We start from the raw sequence: 16,920 nt of genomic DNA, 5'->3' as shown, positions 1-16,920 counted from the left end.
TGCAAACGATGGGTACAACCGAAGCATCATGGAAGCACCCCGGAAGCATCATCGAAGCACCCCCGAAGAATTAAAAACACATAAAAAAAGGATGTTGAAGCGATAGGCACTTTAATGTATGTTGAAGTCAAAGAAAGTGTAAATGAGCCCTAAGTGAGTCTTCAGAGACAGGGTCAAGCCCCATAAACACTGGTTAAATGTCGGGAGATAAAGGGTTAACTAATTGTTTAATATAATTATGAACAATGCTTCAGATTGGTAGAAAACGCCTTTATCATCTGTTTGTAGATAACTGTGGTTATATGCGAGAAATTTGTCTAGTAATAGCAAAACTTGTTCAAGTAAAGAAAAGCGGAACTTGTTTACTGAAAAATGGTATGCTGCAAATAATAGGATTTTTATTACAGCTTACCTGTAAAATCATTTTCTTGGAGTACATCATGGGACACAGAGCCTCAAGTAATTACTTAATGGGTTATAGGCCACCTTCAGGTGTTGACACTGGTAAACCGAATCAAAGGAAGTTTACTATATAACCCCTCCTCCTTCCAGGAGCACATCAGTTTTTGTAGAAAAGCAATATACTTAAATCCCAAAAAGAGGGGAGGGACCTCCCTCCTTGCTGAGGATATAACAGCCAAAAATACAAACTTCCTTGTCAGGACTAGGGGAATATGTTGTATTGGTTCAAATGGCTGTTTTTGTAACACTGACAAAACTAAGTTCAAGTCTCAAGGGAGGTTTGACGAGCGGATTAAGCCGCGTCACCCCTTGTATAAAGCCCTGAACTAAAGAATGAGTAGCTAGTGGTCTTTGAAATAAGACTGATAAAGCTGAGACTTGGCCTTTAATAGTACTGAAGGCCAATTTCATTTCTACCCCTAATTGTAGAAAGGCAAGAATTCTGTCTATGATATATCTCTGTGGGTGCCAACCCTTGGATTCACGCCAGGAAACATAAGCCTTCCAGACCCTATAATTTATAGTTCTGGAAGCTGGCTTCCTTGCATTAATCAGGGTAGAGATAACTGACCCGGAAAGCCCACGTTTCTTTAGAATGTGGGTTTCAATAGCCAAACCATTAAATTTAGAGACCATAAGGCAGAATGGAATATCGGTCCCTGTGAGAGCAGATCTGGCCGTAGTAGGAGGGACCATGGGCCCTCCACTGCCATCTTTAGGATTTCTGCGTACCATGACCTTCTGGGCCATGCTGGTGCCACCAGAATTATCTGCTTTCTTACCAGCTTGTTCATGCAAAGAAGTCAAGGCAGCAACTGAATTGGGGGGAATGCATAGATCAGAGAAGGCCTCCTGCTCGGCCTATAGTGAAAAAAATAAATATATATATATATATATATATATATATATATATATATATATATATATATATCACATATATCACAGTGGTGTAGTGGGTAGCACTCTCACCTAGCAGTAAAGGGTCGCTGGTTCGAATCCCAACCACGACACTACCTGCCTGGAGTTTGCATGTTCTCCCTGTGCCTGGTGGGTTTCCTCCGGGTACTCCGGTCTTCCCCCCACTCCAAAGACATGCTGGTAGGTTCATTGGCTTCTGTCCAAAATTGGCCCTAGTATATGAATGTGAATTGGGGACCTTGGATTGTGGGCTCCTTGAGGGTAGGGACCGATGTGAGTGTGCAATGTATGTGTGGAGCGCTGTGTAAATTGATGGTGCTATATGGGTACCTTAAATAAAATAATATATAATAGAGTAGTATCTTAATGAGACACAATGTACAGGGATAGGGACAATTGTAGACACGCACCCACACTCACTCAGGTTGAACTGGATGGACTGGTGTCTTTATTCTACCCAACTATGTATTATATGACATCTTGCCATTTGTGCGCACTATGCCTCTTACTAAAGACCTTGGGGTGTCTACTTTCCAAAAAAAAAAAAAAAAAAAGGGGGGGTCAAATGGGTATTTGTACTGTCCTGGCATTTAAGGGCCTTAAAAAAAAAAAAAATAAATAAAAGACAGGCCATTAGGACTGATCAATTTTCAAATATATGTCCCATAGTTGGTAGCCTTTATGACTTTCTCAAACAGTAATAATATACAACCATAACCACCACAACCATATCTGGGATACAGCGCAATATCTAGATACAACATTAAACCAAAACGCCTGTTAGAGATGGGATGTTATGTCATACACATTAATAAATGTGAGAATGCAAAACTAACTGAAACCAAGCATTACTAGGAAAGGCCAAGGCCCTGTTCATACACAGGTCTCAGTAGCTTGTAGCCAACGGTCCCAAATTGTATTATATTTAGTAGGGCAACCTCTATTAATGTACACAAATTTTTTTATTGGGCAATATAGTGTTTATCTCCATCAACCATTCAGTAAATCGGGGGGGGGGGGGGGGTCTCATCCAATGTCTAGCTATGATTTTCCGAGTCAAAAATAGCGTTTCATGCAAGAAAGTCTTGGTGAATTTGTCAAGGTCTGAGTCAGGGGAATATCCCCTGCAGGCACATCTTGGGATCTAAAGTCAAGGCGGAGCCCATTGTATCATGCAGGAAAACCACAATCTATTTCCAAAATCCCGGTATCTGTGGGCAAGCCCATAGTATATGGTAGAATGTGCTCACATTCTGGGAACACAACAAGCTGGTGGTGGGTTGCCCCTTGTGAAATCTGGCAACTCGTAAGGGGGTGAGGTATGCACGATGCAGAATATAAATCTGAGTCAGTCTATCAGAGAGTTTAGGTGACACTACTTTGCAGGTGTCCAATGCCTCACTCCACTCCTAGTGCTCCAGGACCCCCAATTCCCCCTCCCAATGTGGTTTTAGGGCATACGCCAATTTAGTAGAGGAAGGGGTAATTAACATGTTGTAAAAAACTGATATTAGTTTCTGGGAGGCTTTTAATCACTTTGATTATAACATAAGGGGTGGGTTGAGGTAAGGAGTCAGGGAATTGGAAGCGTAAAGTGTGGCGAACCTGCAAGAATCTAAAAAACATGATTTGCAAGTGTAAGTTCTATTTTTAGAATGTCAAATAGTTTCATCTCTCCAGATGAAAGTATATGGGACAAATAGACTATCCCTCTTTTACTCCAGGTCTCAGGTACCATTAGGAATTCGGGAAGAGACTTATTATGCCAAATGGGGGTGAAGTCATTGTGTCGGGGGAACTCAAGTTTAACAGATGTTAGGTCACATATACGTCTATAGTGATACAACAGGGATTTACGATCCTCTGCCGGTCCAGTACCTCCAGCACCCACCGCTATAGCACAGAGGGGATCAGAGGTCAACTGGGCCCAGCGGGGGCACAAGAGTGTGCCAAATCTTACTGTGTCCGTCTTATTGATATGGTATAAATGGGATAGCTGGGAGGCAATATAATAGAGATTAAAGTCTGGCAGAGCCGTTCCTCCCAAATCCGTGGGGTTTTGGAGAAGCTAATTTATGTATGTTAGTTCCCCAAACGGTCTAAGGAGGGCTTCTAGGGACTTAAAGTATTTATACTGGAGTGTGCCATAATATATAAAGAATTTTGGGAAGGAGTACCATTTTTATCAAATACGTCCAAACACACCTAAAAAGGTAGACGGGCCCAGGTTTGGATTTTTGATTTAATTAAATTAGATTTATATATATCATTATGTATATATACTGTAACTATATTGAGAGAAATACAATCAGCTGGAGATGTAGTCAGATTTACCCCTAAATATTTAATGGTGATAACCCGTTGTAGAGGGAAGTGAGCTTGTGGTCTAGTGGGAGGAGAATTAAAAATTAATTTTAAGGCCAGAAAAAGAACCAAACTGTTCGTTTGTAATGCATTGCTAAGGAAGGGGCCTGAATGCTCCAGATAGAGCAGTGTATCGTCCCCGTACATGCTGATTTTTTTCTGTCAAGGTACCCAAGCATAAACCCCAGATCGTTGTATTTGCCCGAATGGATATGGCAAGGGGTTCAGTTGCAAGAGCATATAACAGTGGGGACAGCGGGAAACCCTGTCTCGTACCTTTGGTCAGTTCTTGGCCACTGGATTCTGATACAACAATTGGAACCATCTGACAAACTTGGGACCAAAGCCATAGCTCGTAAAACATTTCCATAGGTAGCACCACTCCACTGAATCAAAGGCCTTAGCCGTGTCCAAAAGTCACCACTACTCTTGAACCAATATTCTCATGTTGGACCTGTAAATTCATGAACAACCTACTGAGATTAAATGAGGCGTTTCGTCCTGGAATGAAGCCTGCTTGATCATCATGTACCAAGGTCAAAATAACCTGGCTGAGGCGCAGACAAAGTATTTTAGCCAAAATTTTGATATCTACCTGCAATAGATAAATGGGACGGTAGGATTCAGGAATTCCCGGATCCTTTCCAGGCTTAGGTATAAGAACTATGATTACCTCACACATAGAGAAAGGTGGTGTTGATGTATCAAAGATGTGAGTGTATAAGGCTAGAAATTTAGGGATAAGTACCTCACCATATTGGGAGTAGAATTCAATGGGCAATCTATCTGAGCCTGTTGACTTGGATCTGGCAAAACTGGCTATGGCCACTGTTATCTCATCGGTTGTAAGTGGTGCCTCAAGCATAGCAACCTGATCTTTCGTGAACTGTGGAAATGTGACTCCTTCTAAAAAAAGATCCATTGTTTCCATAGCATTAGAAACAGTGGATGTATACAGTGATCTGAAAAAGTCTCTAAATTTAGATGTTACTTTAGAGGGTTTGGTAACCTATTCCCCCATAGAATCTCGCAGTGAAATAAGCACCGGAGGGGGGGGGGGGGTCTATCCTCACTGTGCACCATATATGCGAGCAGCTTTCCCACCCTCTCCCCATGTTCAAACAGTTTTTGTTTAGAAAAGAGTCTACGCATGGTCACCTCGTGTTGCAACTGATCCACCACTCTGGTTTGCATCTTGAGTACAGAGGCCAGAGCAAGGGAGGGATATGCCTTATATTGTCGCTCAGTGGAAGACAGCTCCGCCAATGCCTTATCAAAAGCTGCTGCGGAGGTAGCCTTAAATCGGTTGATGTGGAAGATCAGGGTAGCCCGGACATGTAGTTTAAAAGAATCCCACACAACAGAGGGAGAAGCCGATTGATAATTTTCTAGGAAATACCGTTTCTAATCATTCATGAGCTCATAATCCTCTGGAAGGAGTGAAAGCCAAAACGGATTTAATCACCATGTATGAAGCAGTTTAACACTTGGGAAACTTAATGTGACCCAATATGGGCTGTGATCTGAGAGAAGTCTGGGACAAAAGGCTGCTTCCTGTAATCTGGGGATAAGTGCATGAGTTATTAGAATGAAATCTTTGCGGGACATAGTACTGGGAGTGGAGGAAAAGCATAAAGCTCGAACAGAGGGGTATTTATATCTCCGCGTGTCTATCAAATTAAAATTGGCTAGAAGTCTAGCCAATCTAGTATTGAGTGGAGAGGCTTGCGATGATATGGTTTGTTGTACTTTGTCAAGGACAGGATTTAATGTAGAATTAAAGTCCCCCAGCCAAACCGCCGGTATCGTAGGATACTGAGCAATGACGTCGAAGCCCTCCGTAAGGACAGCGGCAAAAAATGGTGGAGGTATATAGAATGCTAGCAGTAAAAGGGTTCATCATATATCTTGGTATTTAAAAATACATAAAGGCCCTGAGGGTCAGATAGTAGTTCATATAGCTCAAAGTGTAGGGATTTAGCTATGAGGCCTGAGACTCCTCGTGCATGGGACGTGTGGGTAGAATGAAATGCCCACCCGATCCATGGACGTTTAGGGCCAGCTGCAGGCGACCCTCCACATGTGTCTCAACCAAAACAATTACATCAGCACATTTTTTATATCTCATCCCCTGAACGTTCCAGGTGATCTGGGTTATTTTTAACAAAAAAAAGTAGCAGAATACATTTTGTCCTAAATGTATGGAGAAAGATTATTTGCTAAATTTTATAGCAGAAATGAAGAAGAAAAACATGTTTTTTTTTCAAAAATTGTCAGTATTTTTTCATTTAAATAGCAAAAAAAAAAAAAAAAAAAAAAAGTGATTAAGCACCCAATAAAGAAGATAAAAATTTAATTTGGGTACAGTGTTGCATGACAGTTGTCAATCAAAAGTGTGACAGCATTGAAATCTGAAAATTGGCGTGGGCCGGAAGGGTGTAAAAGTGTCCGGTATTAAAGTAACTGAATATACAGGGGGAAATTTGCCATCAGTAAAGAACACGATGGTCTAGAAGATATACTTGACTGAAACTAGCACCAATCTCCAACTGCCTTATCTTGAACAAATGCTTTATTAGAGATTGGGACATATTTGAATAGTTATTTCCAACAATTTAGATTTCTGAAGTGATAACATGTTCAAAACCAAACCCATACATCAAATGGGAGGCAAGACTACAAACCCTACTATTACAAGCCCGACATTTTTATACAAATGTTTTAAAAAAATGCTATTTGATTGTATATTTTCACATGTGGCTCTAAAGAAACCCAATAATTATGCATTTTTAAATCTGCTTATATTTTGCCTTTCCTGGTTCATTCCTACCCCCTCACTCATTCGAATACTAAATACATTTTTATATGGAATCTTTTTTATTTTCATTACATACCTTATTTTAGACTCCGCAATATCACTAGATCTCTGTGCTGCTCTATAGGCCAGCACCCAACCTCAGTACTCCTCTCGAGAGCCCTTAGCTCTGATGGAAGGAGTGAGCTCACGCTAGGGAAGAGTTTTGCAAATATCAACATGGCTTCAGGCAGGGGTCAGTCTGGAGGAGTGGGCATTCCTAGGCAAACTGAATCTGCTAGACGAAACCAACTTGTAATGATTTAAATAACTAAAATAAGCTAACAAGAGAGGCGGTCCAGGGACCGTAGAAGTCCTCCAGTCCAGGAATGAGGCAGGCTCTATCTGATTTGCTGCAGCTTCTAATACACGCTGTGAGCAGCTTACAGTTTCAAAGTGAAATTAGGCTAAATATTTTTTCAGTACAGACGGCTACTGCCTGTACAAAGTAATTCTGGAGTTAAAGCGGTATTAAACCCAAAACTAAAAACATAATACATTGCAGCTTTACAATCATTAGATGTGATGGCTGCATTAGTTGTATTTTTATCTTTACGCCTTTTCCCTCTGTTTTCACCAGGTGATCTGTCCAGTAATACACCCCTTGTATTAGAATGCCCCCACTCTGAATGAAGGATCACAGGGGGCACCTTTGAACAGCAGCATGGTCAGTCTGGGGGACGGGTGTGTTAGATGTACTAGCATATGTAGATACACTAAAACACATTGAAGTCAAACTGCAAATAACATTTATAAGCCGTTACAGCAAATAGGAGGGGAAAGTTTTTTTTTCCCTCCTGGGATAAAGGTTTTACATAAATAAAATCTGATCACTGTAAGCACCCTGTTAGTGGTACATGGTTTATCTTAACCCTCTAACTGCAAGCTGCAAGAGAGTTTTTCTGTTAAATAAAAAAAAAAAAAAAAAAAACAAACAGACTGGCTGGATCACCAGATGAAAATAGAAGAAAGCCTAAAAAAAGAAAACTAATGCAGCCAACACATCTAAGGATTGGTAAACTGCTAAATAATAAATGTTTGATTTTGGGTTTAATATTGCTTTAAGCCTTAAGTACATTCTGCATTTGTGTACTTGCATAGTGACTGCTGACAACTAACAGTCTTCAATGGAACGAGCAAAGACCGACGTAAACAAACATAAAACATTATGAGAATAAAACCTGGTGTTTACCTGTACCTTCAATGTCTCCCCCTGCAGGGAGCTGTCACTGTCATCATTCTCATCAGGTTTGATTAAGACAGTATTACTAAGGAGGTGATTCTGTACAGCCATCAGATAACGCAGGCATGGAGAGGCAACCTTAAACACAGAGACATTTCTTCATAGGAAAAGCATCATGATTACCCCTTTAACCTCGGAACCAGTTCAGAGGATTAAAAGTAGTTATAAGATCCCTTTTTATACAGACAGCAGTTACTGAAAATGTATTTGCAATAGCAAAGCAATTAAAAACCAGCAATCACAATAGATTAATTTGTCTCGACACAGCTCCATAAATAAGTAATGTAGGGTTATACTGTCGCCTACAGGAGAAATGGACACTAGGCACAAGAGTCTAACTCCTTTCATCTCATTAGTTGCATATACAGGCCTCAGGAGGATAGATGTCCCCCTTCTTTCTGCTACTTTTTTCATTTTTCTGCTATCAACAGTTCCTGTGGATTAAAAACAAATATTGAAAATCCTTGAAGTTTCTCCAGTCAGCCAACAAGCACTGGTAGATTCATTCCAGTTATGAAAAGGCTTTACAGCTAGCCACCATGCGCAGACTTTCCCAGTTCATACTGGTGTTCCTTCTGAGATGGTCCTGTGGTCAGCGGTGACTACTTGTTTATATTTCAGTTAGCACAGGACTCTGCTACTCAGGTCAGGCCAGAATATATGGGGATTGCTTGCAAGGTTATCAGGACCAAGAGCTTTGGCAATTTTCCCTGTCCCCATCTCCTAAGACTCCCTCTGTTTGTGAGCAATCGCAGGCTAATGGATGTGTGTAACATTTCACTGAAAATTGCTGTATATACTGTAGCTGGGCAATATGTAAGGAGATTTAAATAGGCTGTATTGCAACATGGAGCAAAGCCTGCAACGGTCCACCAGATGTGGTGATATGTATGCAGATTTCACACTTACTGAGCTACCTGGGCTAGCGGTGCATGTTATACTGTAAAGGATTATAGTACTGTACTTCCTCCCTGACAGATGCAATTGCAGCACCCCGTCTTCTCCAGCATTTCTAAGGCAGTCCATACATTTATGATCCGATTCCTCCACTCTCACATTTATGGTGGATGGGGCAATCCTTCCCACCGAGGTATTGTTTTCTAACAGCGGGTAGCCTTCATATTGCCGGCTATAGCTGGTGGCATTAATTGTTTTGGAGAAACGCAACAGACTGGTTAGTTGATAGATCAACTTGAGCACAATCAGCCTGCCCATACAAGAATCTGAATTCAGAATTTCAATCCATGTAAGGCTGGCTTAAGAGAGAAGACCAGCGGGCTGCATTGTATGGCCTGGTTTTATTTATTGTACTTCCATTGCATTTGACAGCTGTTAGTTCTCAGGATCTTAAAAGAGGCCTAAAGGCCAAACTTTTTTACCTTAACGCATTCTCCCATAAGGTATAACACTAAAGATGAAGGGAGGCTTCATATACTGCCCTGGTTTGGTCCCCCTGCGCTTTGGGGAGCTAACATTAAGTTTTGTGCAGGTTACCTGCACTTTCCCAAAGACTTATATGATGTGCCACAGTTTTGGTGCAGTTTCAGAAAGTGCACCAAAGATGCAGCATGCAGGAGTTCTGGTTCAGTTTCAGAAAGAGCAAAGCCACAGGCCCTCATAGAAGCAAAAAAAAAAACTACTCCAAAAAGGAGAAAAGGCTCAGCACCTAAGAACAGTTGCAAAAAACTGGAGTCTCACAGAAGGGTTATGTGAACGTTCAGTAGGGAACGGTCATAGTAAAGTTTTTTTGCCAGTGTAAAATCACCAGAAGGTAGCCAGCATATAACCCATGGTCTATGAATACAAGTCCTGTGCCCTGCTTTGTACAATTAGAATTTAGAATTGTTGTACTTCCTATAAAATCCTTTTCCAGGGTCCACTGAGGGACTCAGCTCCCTCTCTTTATACGTTATTTTTTCTCTTGGACTGCTTGCTACAAGTCACAAGGTGTGAAACCAGGGATTTTAGTAAGGGGCTGACTTTCAGTTGTCTAAGTGCCCAGCGTCCATTTTTCTGTAGGCGGCAATATCACCTTATGTTGCTAAATTACTATCAGGCTGTGTTCTTTATTAGACTTTTGAGGGTCTATTACTCCAACAGCAACACTTTACACTGAAAACAAAAGAAGAAGGTGGGCTTAAATAGACTTAAGTGGTGAAATACAGGTAATCGTATGCAAAATATGCATTATTAGTATAGGGGCCTTCACATTTAGTGTCCAACCACCTATAGCTGGAGTAATACCCCTAAAATGTCTTATTTGTCCTAGGACTATTAAAAACGTTGTTTCCAACATCACAGGTTACAACTAAATCTATCGACAAATGTGGGCAGAAAATAGTGTATTCCACTGTGTATTAATGACTCCAGTAAAAATTGCTTCATGTCAAAAATTCGATTTTGTAAGTAGGTTTGGAAAAAAATAGTAGGTGAAGATATATGGCCATGAGAATGAAGTGGGCTCTGGTCTTACAGGCACAGTTGATAAGAGTCTTTGGAAATCTTCTTTTGACACACTTTGGCACTTGGTGATCAGAATGCAAGATTCACGAACAACAATCTTCAAAATATAGTGCAATAGTTCATCATTTAGTCTAGAAAAAATACAATAGAAAACATAATAAAATACTTGCCAGAAACCAAGTTATTGCTACAAATACACTGCAAGAGTAGCAAATGTCTGTAATAAAAAAAGTGAAGTGGTGGGACAATTATCAGTCATTAAAACACCAAAGCCCAACACAATTCTCACTCATCCCCCCCCTCCCCCCTTAAAGCCTACCTCTACACATTTTTAATTAGATTTGGAAACAAAGCACTGCATTTTCTGTTAGTTTCTATGTCTGCCTGTGACCCAGTTAGTGATTGTCCTATCTTTCTGACATTCAACCGGCACAAATAAACAGGAAAAAATTATTTAACTTACCGGTAATGTTCGTCTTCATCGCTCCCAAATCGGTTATTCTGAAGTTGTTCAGTCAAGTTGGTTAAGATAACATCTCGGAGCTGGGAAAGCCCACAGTTCCTATCGCCTGATAGGGCAATTCACACAAATGACATTATAGTTTGTGGTTAGGAAAGCCATAGAACAGTTTCCCTATCATAAGCAGCAAGTAAAGCTTTGTTTTGAAAATGTATTTGAACTACTGCAAATAAGCTGAAAGCGATCACCGAAACAATAGGAGGTCTTAGGGCAGCCATATATGGATTGAAATTTGGCCCATTGAGCAGGGACTGACGCTACTTCTGTACAACTAGCCAGTTGGGGTTTTTCCAGAACAATCAGTGCCGCCAGTTATAGCTGGCAACACTGATCAGTGTGTTCTGATGGCGGAGAAGGTTCCCCACTATCAGAACACAACAGAACAGGGAATTGGATTATTTTTTTTCATTCAACCCGCTGGTTGAATGAACAAAAATTTTATACAGTATGGCCAGTTTTAAACATAGCTAGAAAGAAATGAATAAATAATACTCATTGCTGTAATGCCTGAAGCTGTGTAAAATCATAAATTATACAGCAACCACACACACACTGAAAATACAGTGATCTTTTGTTGCAGATAGGCTTTAGAGATATATTTTTGAAGTGTGTGTGTCTGGACTGACAGCAAATTAGCCAAGTCAGCAAAGAGGCTCGTTAGTTGGCACCCTGCCTGGCAGTTCTGGACTCCTGAGCTTAATTCTGACAAAGGATACTACCTGCATGTTCTGCTATATTTGAGTGTGTTTCCTGCAGGTGTTTTTGTTTTCCCCCAAAATGTAATAACAGTTTATTCAGCTTCCACCAAAAACTGTGTGTGCGTTTGTGGGTGTTTTAGGAAGAGAAGACTGTAATGCCTGTAGGCAAGGTTGGATGTGAAAAGTACATGAACTTCGAAAAGCTCTGTGATACTTACATATAACCTGTGACATTGATGTCCTGAGTTTTGAGAAGGGCAAGAAGAGGTACTCGGACCTTTACGCTGGAAGCAGAGTGTAGGCCAAAAGGCAGTGCAACAAGCTGGACAAATCGCAGGAAATACTAAGGAGGTGGATATATGGGAATATGCAGATGCCTATGAATGCTGGGTATTCCCTTGTATCAAGAGAGAAAATAACCAACCATGAGGATTTCATGCAAAATATTGGATTTGAAGGCATTTATTGAGCTATATTAGGGTCCAGAATAAGATGAATACCCCTGTTTTTTGGGCTTTGATTCCACAAACAAGTTTGAATAGAAACGGTGTGAACCTGCCTTGCGAAGGTACTGGCACAATTACTCCCTGGGACAAGAGATGGTTCAGGCATTCTGCAAATCTGACAGTCCTAGGGTAGTTTTTGATTGATTTGAGAGAGAAAAGCGGTTGGGGGGGGGGGGGGGGGGGTAGAATTTTTAACTCTATTTTGGACCCCTTTGATTGCAGAGGTCTGGCATGCCTGTGACCCAGAGAGAGGCATACTGACGAATGCTGCCACCACTGCCGCCTTTGGGGAAGACTTGGTCCAATATCTTCTATGAATTTGTCAAGTGCCTCCCATATTCTAGGGCATCCACAAAAGAGCAGAGCAGAAGGCAATTCCTTCTGGTATACAGGATTGTGCTAGTTGTTCATTGCCCCAGTCCAGTTAGCTGCAGTTTGACAAATTTTAAATGCAGCAAGGGCTGGCTGCAGAGCCCGGGGCTTGCAAGGGTAGAGAGTCTCTAAAAGCATCTCAAACTTCCTATCTGCAGAATCTATGCATGAGTTTTGTGTGGGTACAGTGAGATGTTTAAGACCAAGACAGCAGGATCAACTGCCGCAACAGATCACTTTTTAGTGAACTCTTTTTCTGCTGGACAGATGCGGCAAATATTTTTGGAGGAGTGAACATTTTTTCCTGAGTGATCCAATCATCAGATTGCCCTTTCTATTTTTTGATGATCAGCGAATGTCTTTACAGATTTAGCAAGTCTTTGTACCCAGTGGGGATTGGTGAGACAAATGAGAATTGCGGCAATGCTGAGGCTTTTGCACACAGCAAAAATTTGTATATCTACATTAGCAAGCATGTTGCGTGAAGTGCAGCTTCAGGTGTATAGGAGTCTGGGCGTGAGAAAATTTTCTCAGCCTCTGCTAACACTGCCTCTGGGCCCTCTTTGCTGCCTTATATGTCCACCTCTTTTAGAACAGGCATATTGGGTTCCGATTCAGCTAAAGATCGAGGAGCTAGATAAGAGACTGGGCGTTTTGGAGCCCAGGAAAGAGAAGGCTTTACTAAAATTGTTCTTTGTCCAAGGAATTGTGACATAGATGCAGGAAAAAAAATCTGCCTTCGTCAGGAAGGACATTTGTTCTGTGCCTAAAATGGAACTAGAGTCAGATGCAGAGACTGGTGATAATATTAGGTCTTGCTCGGAATGTAAGGGAACTATTGTCACTCTGAGGCGGAGTTTTGTGTGGGCCTTCGGCAGAGCGAATGTTCACCTGAGATTTTGCTGTAGCTCTCTTTTGCCTGATCTCCACCATAGCTATGGGTGACAGTATTCCCTTGTGGGGCACTCACGAAAAAGGGTGTGGAATATAGGGTAAATGTGTCAGAAGGAGTACTCAGCGACCCAGGAGTAGACTCCTGGTGGTGAAAGGACGGTAGGGAGGAAGCGCTTGAGTACCTTATAAGGAATCTGGGCAAGACTGGCGGTAAAGTGTTTAATCAGGGGTGTGATTTAACACCTGGTCATGCACCCAAGACTAAGCTCTGAGTTAGGCAAGCAAGGACTAAACTCCAAGGGGTCCTGCCCCACCATCTTGGTCCTCTTCAGCTGGCTGTCCTTTCCAGGTTCAGGCAGCAAGCTCTTGAAGATGGGCAGGTCCTCACAACAGCTGCCCTGTGTCCCTTGTCCTGCAGTCTCCTAAGAGATGTGATTATATATATTGTATTTTATTTATATATAAATATAATAAAAACCCACAGGTATGAAAGAAACAAACTCCATGTTTAGAGTTAGGTTTGGCTTTAAAATTTCAGTTTGGGACAGAATTGGGGGAAAAAAAGAGGTCGAGATGGGTAAAACTGCAAGAATTATTCCTGTCATTCAATTGCATAAAGCACCCAGTTATTAATCCATTAAAATACCCAAGGAGATAAGTACCTTTGCATCAATTATGTTCAATAAATTATTAGAAGCTTAATGCATAATACAGAAAGATGTTCATCATATTGGAAAGTACTCTTACCTTCGGTTAATATCAGCTTGAGTAAGTTATTGATTTCCTGTTCTCCTGGGTTCAGAATATTTAAACCATAGCTGCAGAAATATAAACATATGCTAAGGGTTATAGGACAGTCTAATAGATATGACATGCATTCATTACAAGATACAGTATACTACAGTCTTCCAGTTTAATCTGAGATGTAAATTTTCATTTGTAAAATGGATATCATTGTTAGAATTAGTTAAGTTTGCTTTATAAGCAACCTTTAGCTATTAAAAAACGGCTATGCTGATAACAAAATATCGCAAAATAATAACAAGTCTGAAGTAGTAAGGCCACACTGTCACGGGTGCACTGTAAATTAAAGGCTCAGAATTCCAAGCACTAATGTGTACGTTGTGGGGCATCCGCTGAATTAATATCTCAAACAGCAGCAAAATTTCTACATCAAAATCTTCAGATCTGACGACAGAGCTCTTCATTTTCGCTTTGAGTTTTTTCATTTATGTTATTAAAAATGCAGCAAAAGGACCAAGACTTCAAAAATGTAGAGTGCAGAGCCAGGAATTACAGTAAAATTGTCCTATTTTGGAATCCAGTTTTGGAGAGCAAAAATAAAAGATAAGTACAGCGCTGCGTTTAGGCCAAAGAAAAGGTAAGATAGCAGCCAACACACCTATAGACTCAAGGCAAAAAATAACATCAAAGAAATAAAAGTGTAGCGCTATATTCCACATCCACAAACGTGTGTATCGCAATAAATAAGTGCATATATAAATAGTGAATACTACCAAGACATGTATGACCATAATATGGATAATACCAAATAATTAATCAGTGTTGATCACATGAAAGATTAAATGGACAATAATAGTAATTAGTTATCAGATGTGCCAGTGATTAGTAGAAACCCGTGCTGGTTCCATGAACCAAACAAACAAAAAATCATAAAACATAACAGTCCATATTAAGTATATGAAAATGTGTAGAAAAATAGTGAAGAGAACGTCAGCAGAGTTCTATGGGGGTGATGAATGGCCAAAAAGGTGGAAAGAAACTCCCAAATTCATAGATGGATGGTTTACACCAAATCCAGCGAGTGGGTAGAAAGTAGACCACAAGTGTGCATAGATTGTACATCAGTGCCGGGGCCAACACCAGAAGTAGAGGAGGCTTACCGGAACAAATTGACCTGAAATGGCTTACGCCAGACAAGTCATAAAGGCTTAGTAACCACTGGTTCTGAGAAGTGCGTCTTGTCAGATGTCATCAACAAATGGTGGAGAAAGGAGTACCAGCACGGCTTCCTTATCATAACAGCATGGGAGATGTCCTTCCTCCCGGGCTCCTGCTGGTTAAGAGAACATCAGCGCCCCTCCCCCAGACACTGATGAGGATCTGTGTGAGTGGAACAGGTCTCTACCGATGCCTGACTCCTATCACAGGATCTGTTCCACTCACACAAATCCTCCTCAGTGTCTGGGGGAGGGGCGCTGATGTTCTCTTAACCAGCAGGAGCCCGGGAGGAAGGACATCTCCCATGCTGTTATGATAAGGAAGCCGTGCTGGTACTCCTTTCTCCACCATTTGTTGATGACATCTGATAAGACGCACTTCTCAGAACCAGTGGTTACTAAGCCTAACTTGTCTGGCGTACGCCATTTCAGGTTAATTTGTTCCGGTAAGCCTCCTCTACTTCTGGTGTTGGCCCCGGCACTGATGTACAATCTATGAACACTTGTGGTCTTCTTTCTACCCACTCGCCGGATTTGGTGTAAACCATCCATCTATGAATTTGGGAGTTTCTTTCCACCATTTGGCCATTCATCACCCCCATAGAACTCTGCTGACGTACTCTTCACTATTTTTCTACACATTTTCATATACTTAATATGGACTGTTATGTTTTATGATTTTTTGTTTGTTTGGTGTTTGGTTCATGGAACCAGCACGGGTTTCTACTAATCACTGGCACATCTGATAACTAATTACTATTATTGTCCATTTAATCTTTCATGTGATCAACACTGATTAATTATTTGGTATTATCCATATTATGGTCATACATGTCTTGGTAGTATTCACTATTTATATATGCACTTATTTATTGCGATACACACGTTTGTGGATGTGGAATATAGCGCTACACTTTTATTTCTTTGATGGAATCCAGTTTTAGAATGTGGCTGCGTGTAGATTTAGAGTTATTTAGGTTTTGGGTCAATTACTATTTTAAATTAGGCTGAATGTTCTTCTTCATGGAGCACTCAACACATCTAAGCTTTAATAAATAATTTGATTGAAAAAATAAAAGTAATTTATGGAAAACGTATGTGAATACAATGTCCTGGGGAAAAGGGGGATTTTAAGAGTAATGTCTAATGAGTAGGTATATACCCTGAAGAGACTGATCACAAGGTTGCACTGGTGTAGGCAGGGCTTAAAGAGCATCAGTATAGCTATAAATATCTACACTAAAGTCAAGGTGCTTTGCTGCTGAAGTTTACAATCACAGGTTATAAAACATTTCAACACTGAATCAAGAAAATTATACAGCAAAATGTCAAGCCGTCTGTCCAAAATGTTGCTTCTAAAAGGAAATGTATAGTATTTTCCCATGTATTATGTTCAGTACTAAAAGCATAATTTGAGCTCAGTATTTTATGGCTATGCAAAATATTGGGAAGCATCAATAAATTCTATTTAACTGAATTTCAAGCAAATTTTTAGGTCTCAAATATGTGTGAATTTAGTGTCAAGCTGTTTGTGTTCAGGGGTGATCATCTGTGTCCAACCACAAGTAATCACTCCATTCATACAGGCTGAGCGTCTGCACATATCTGCACCCCACTTGTGAATCAAACCACAAGAATATGCTAGATTCTTGCTGCAGCTGGCAC

At 40.7% G+C, this 16,920-nt stretch overlaps 1 protein-coding gene across 3 annotated transcripts in view; it reads right to left on the bottom strand.

Annotated features, from left to right (window-relative positions):
* HECTD4 (HECT domain E3 ubiquitin protein ligase 4) overlaps positions 1 to 16,920 on the bottom strand; it is a 282,112-nt gene that overhangs the window by 137,947 nt on the left and 127,245 nt on the right. For 2 of the 3 annotated variants that reach the window (XM_073625973.1, XM_073625959.1), the window contains exons 14-17: positions 14,042 to 14,112; positions 10,768 to 10,873; positions 10,315 to 10,435; positions 7,791 to 7,919 (exon numbers count right to left, since the gene is read on the bottom strand). In XM_073625973.1, coding sequence (XP_073482074.1) covers positions 7,791 to 7,919; positions 10,315 to 10,435; positions 10,768 to 10,873; positions 14,042 to 14,112 — 427 coding nt within the window. The remainder of the gene's footprint in view (positions 1 to 7,790; positions 7,920 to 10,314; positions 10,436 to 10,767; positions 10,874 to 14,041; positions 14,113 to 16,920) is intronic. The other variant, XM_073625965.1, reaches the window with a different exon arrangement.

Source organism: Aquarana catesbeiana, linkage group LG01 (genome assembly GCF_042186555.1).
Source record: "Aquarana catesbeiana isolate 2022-GZ linkage group LG01, ASM4218655v1, whole genome shotgun sequence".
In the NCBI taxonomy this organism is placed as follows: Eukaryota; Metazoa; Chordata; class Amphibia; order Anura; family Ranidae; genus Aquarana; species Aquarana catesbeiana.
This window is presented reverse-complemented; position numbering and strand designations above follow the sequence as displayed.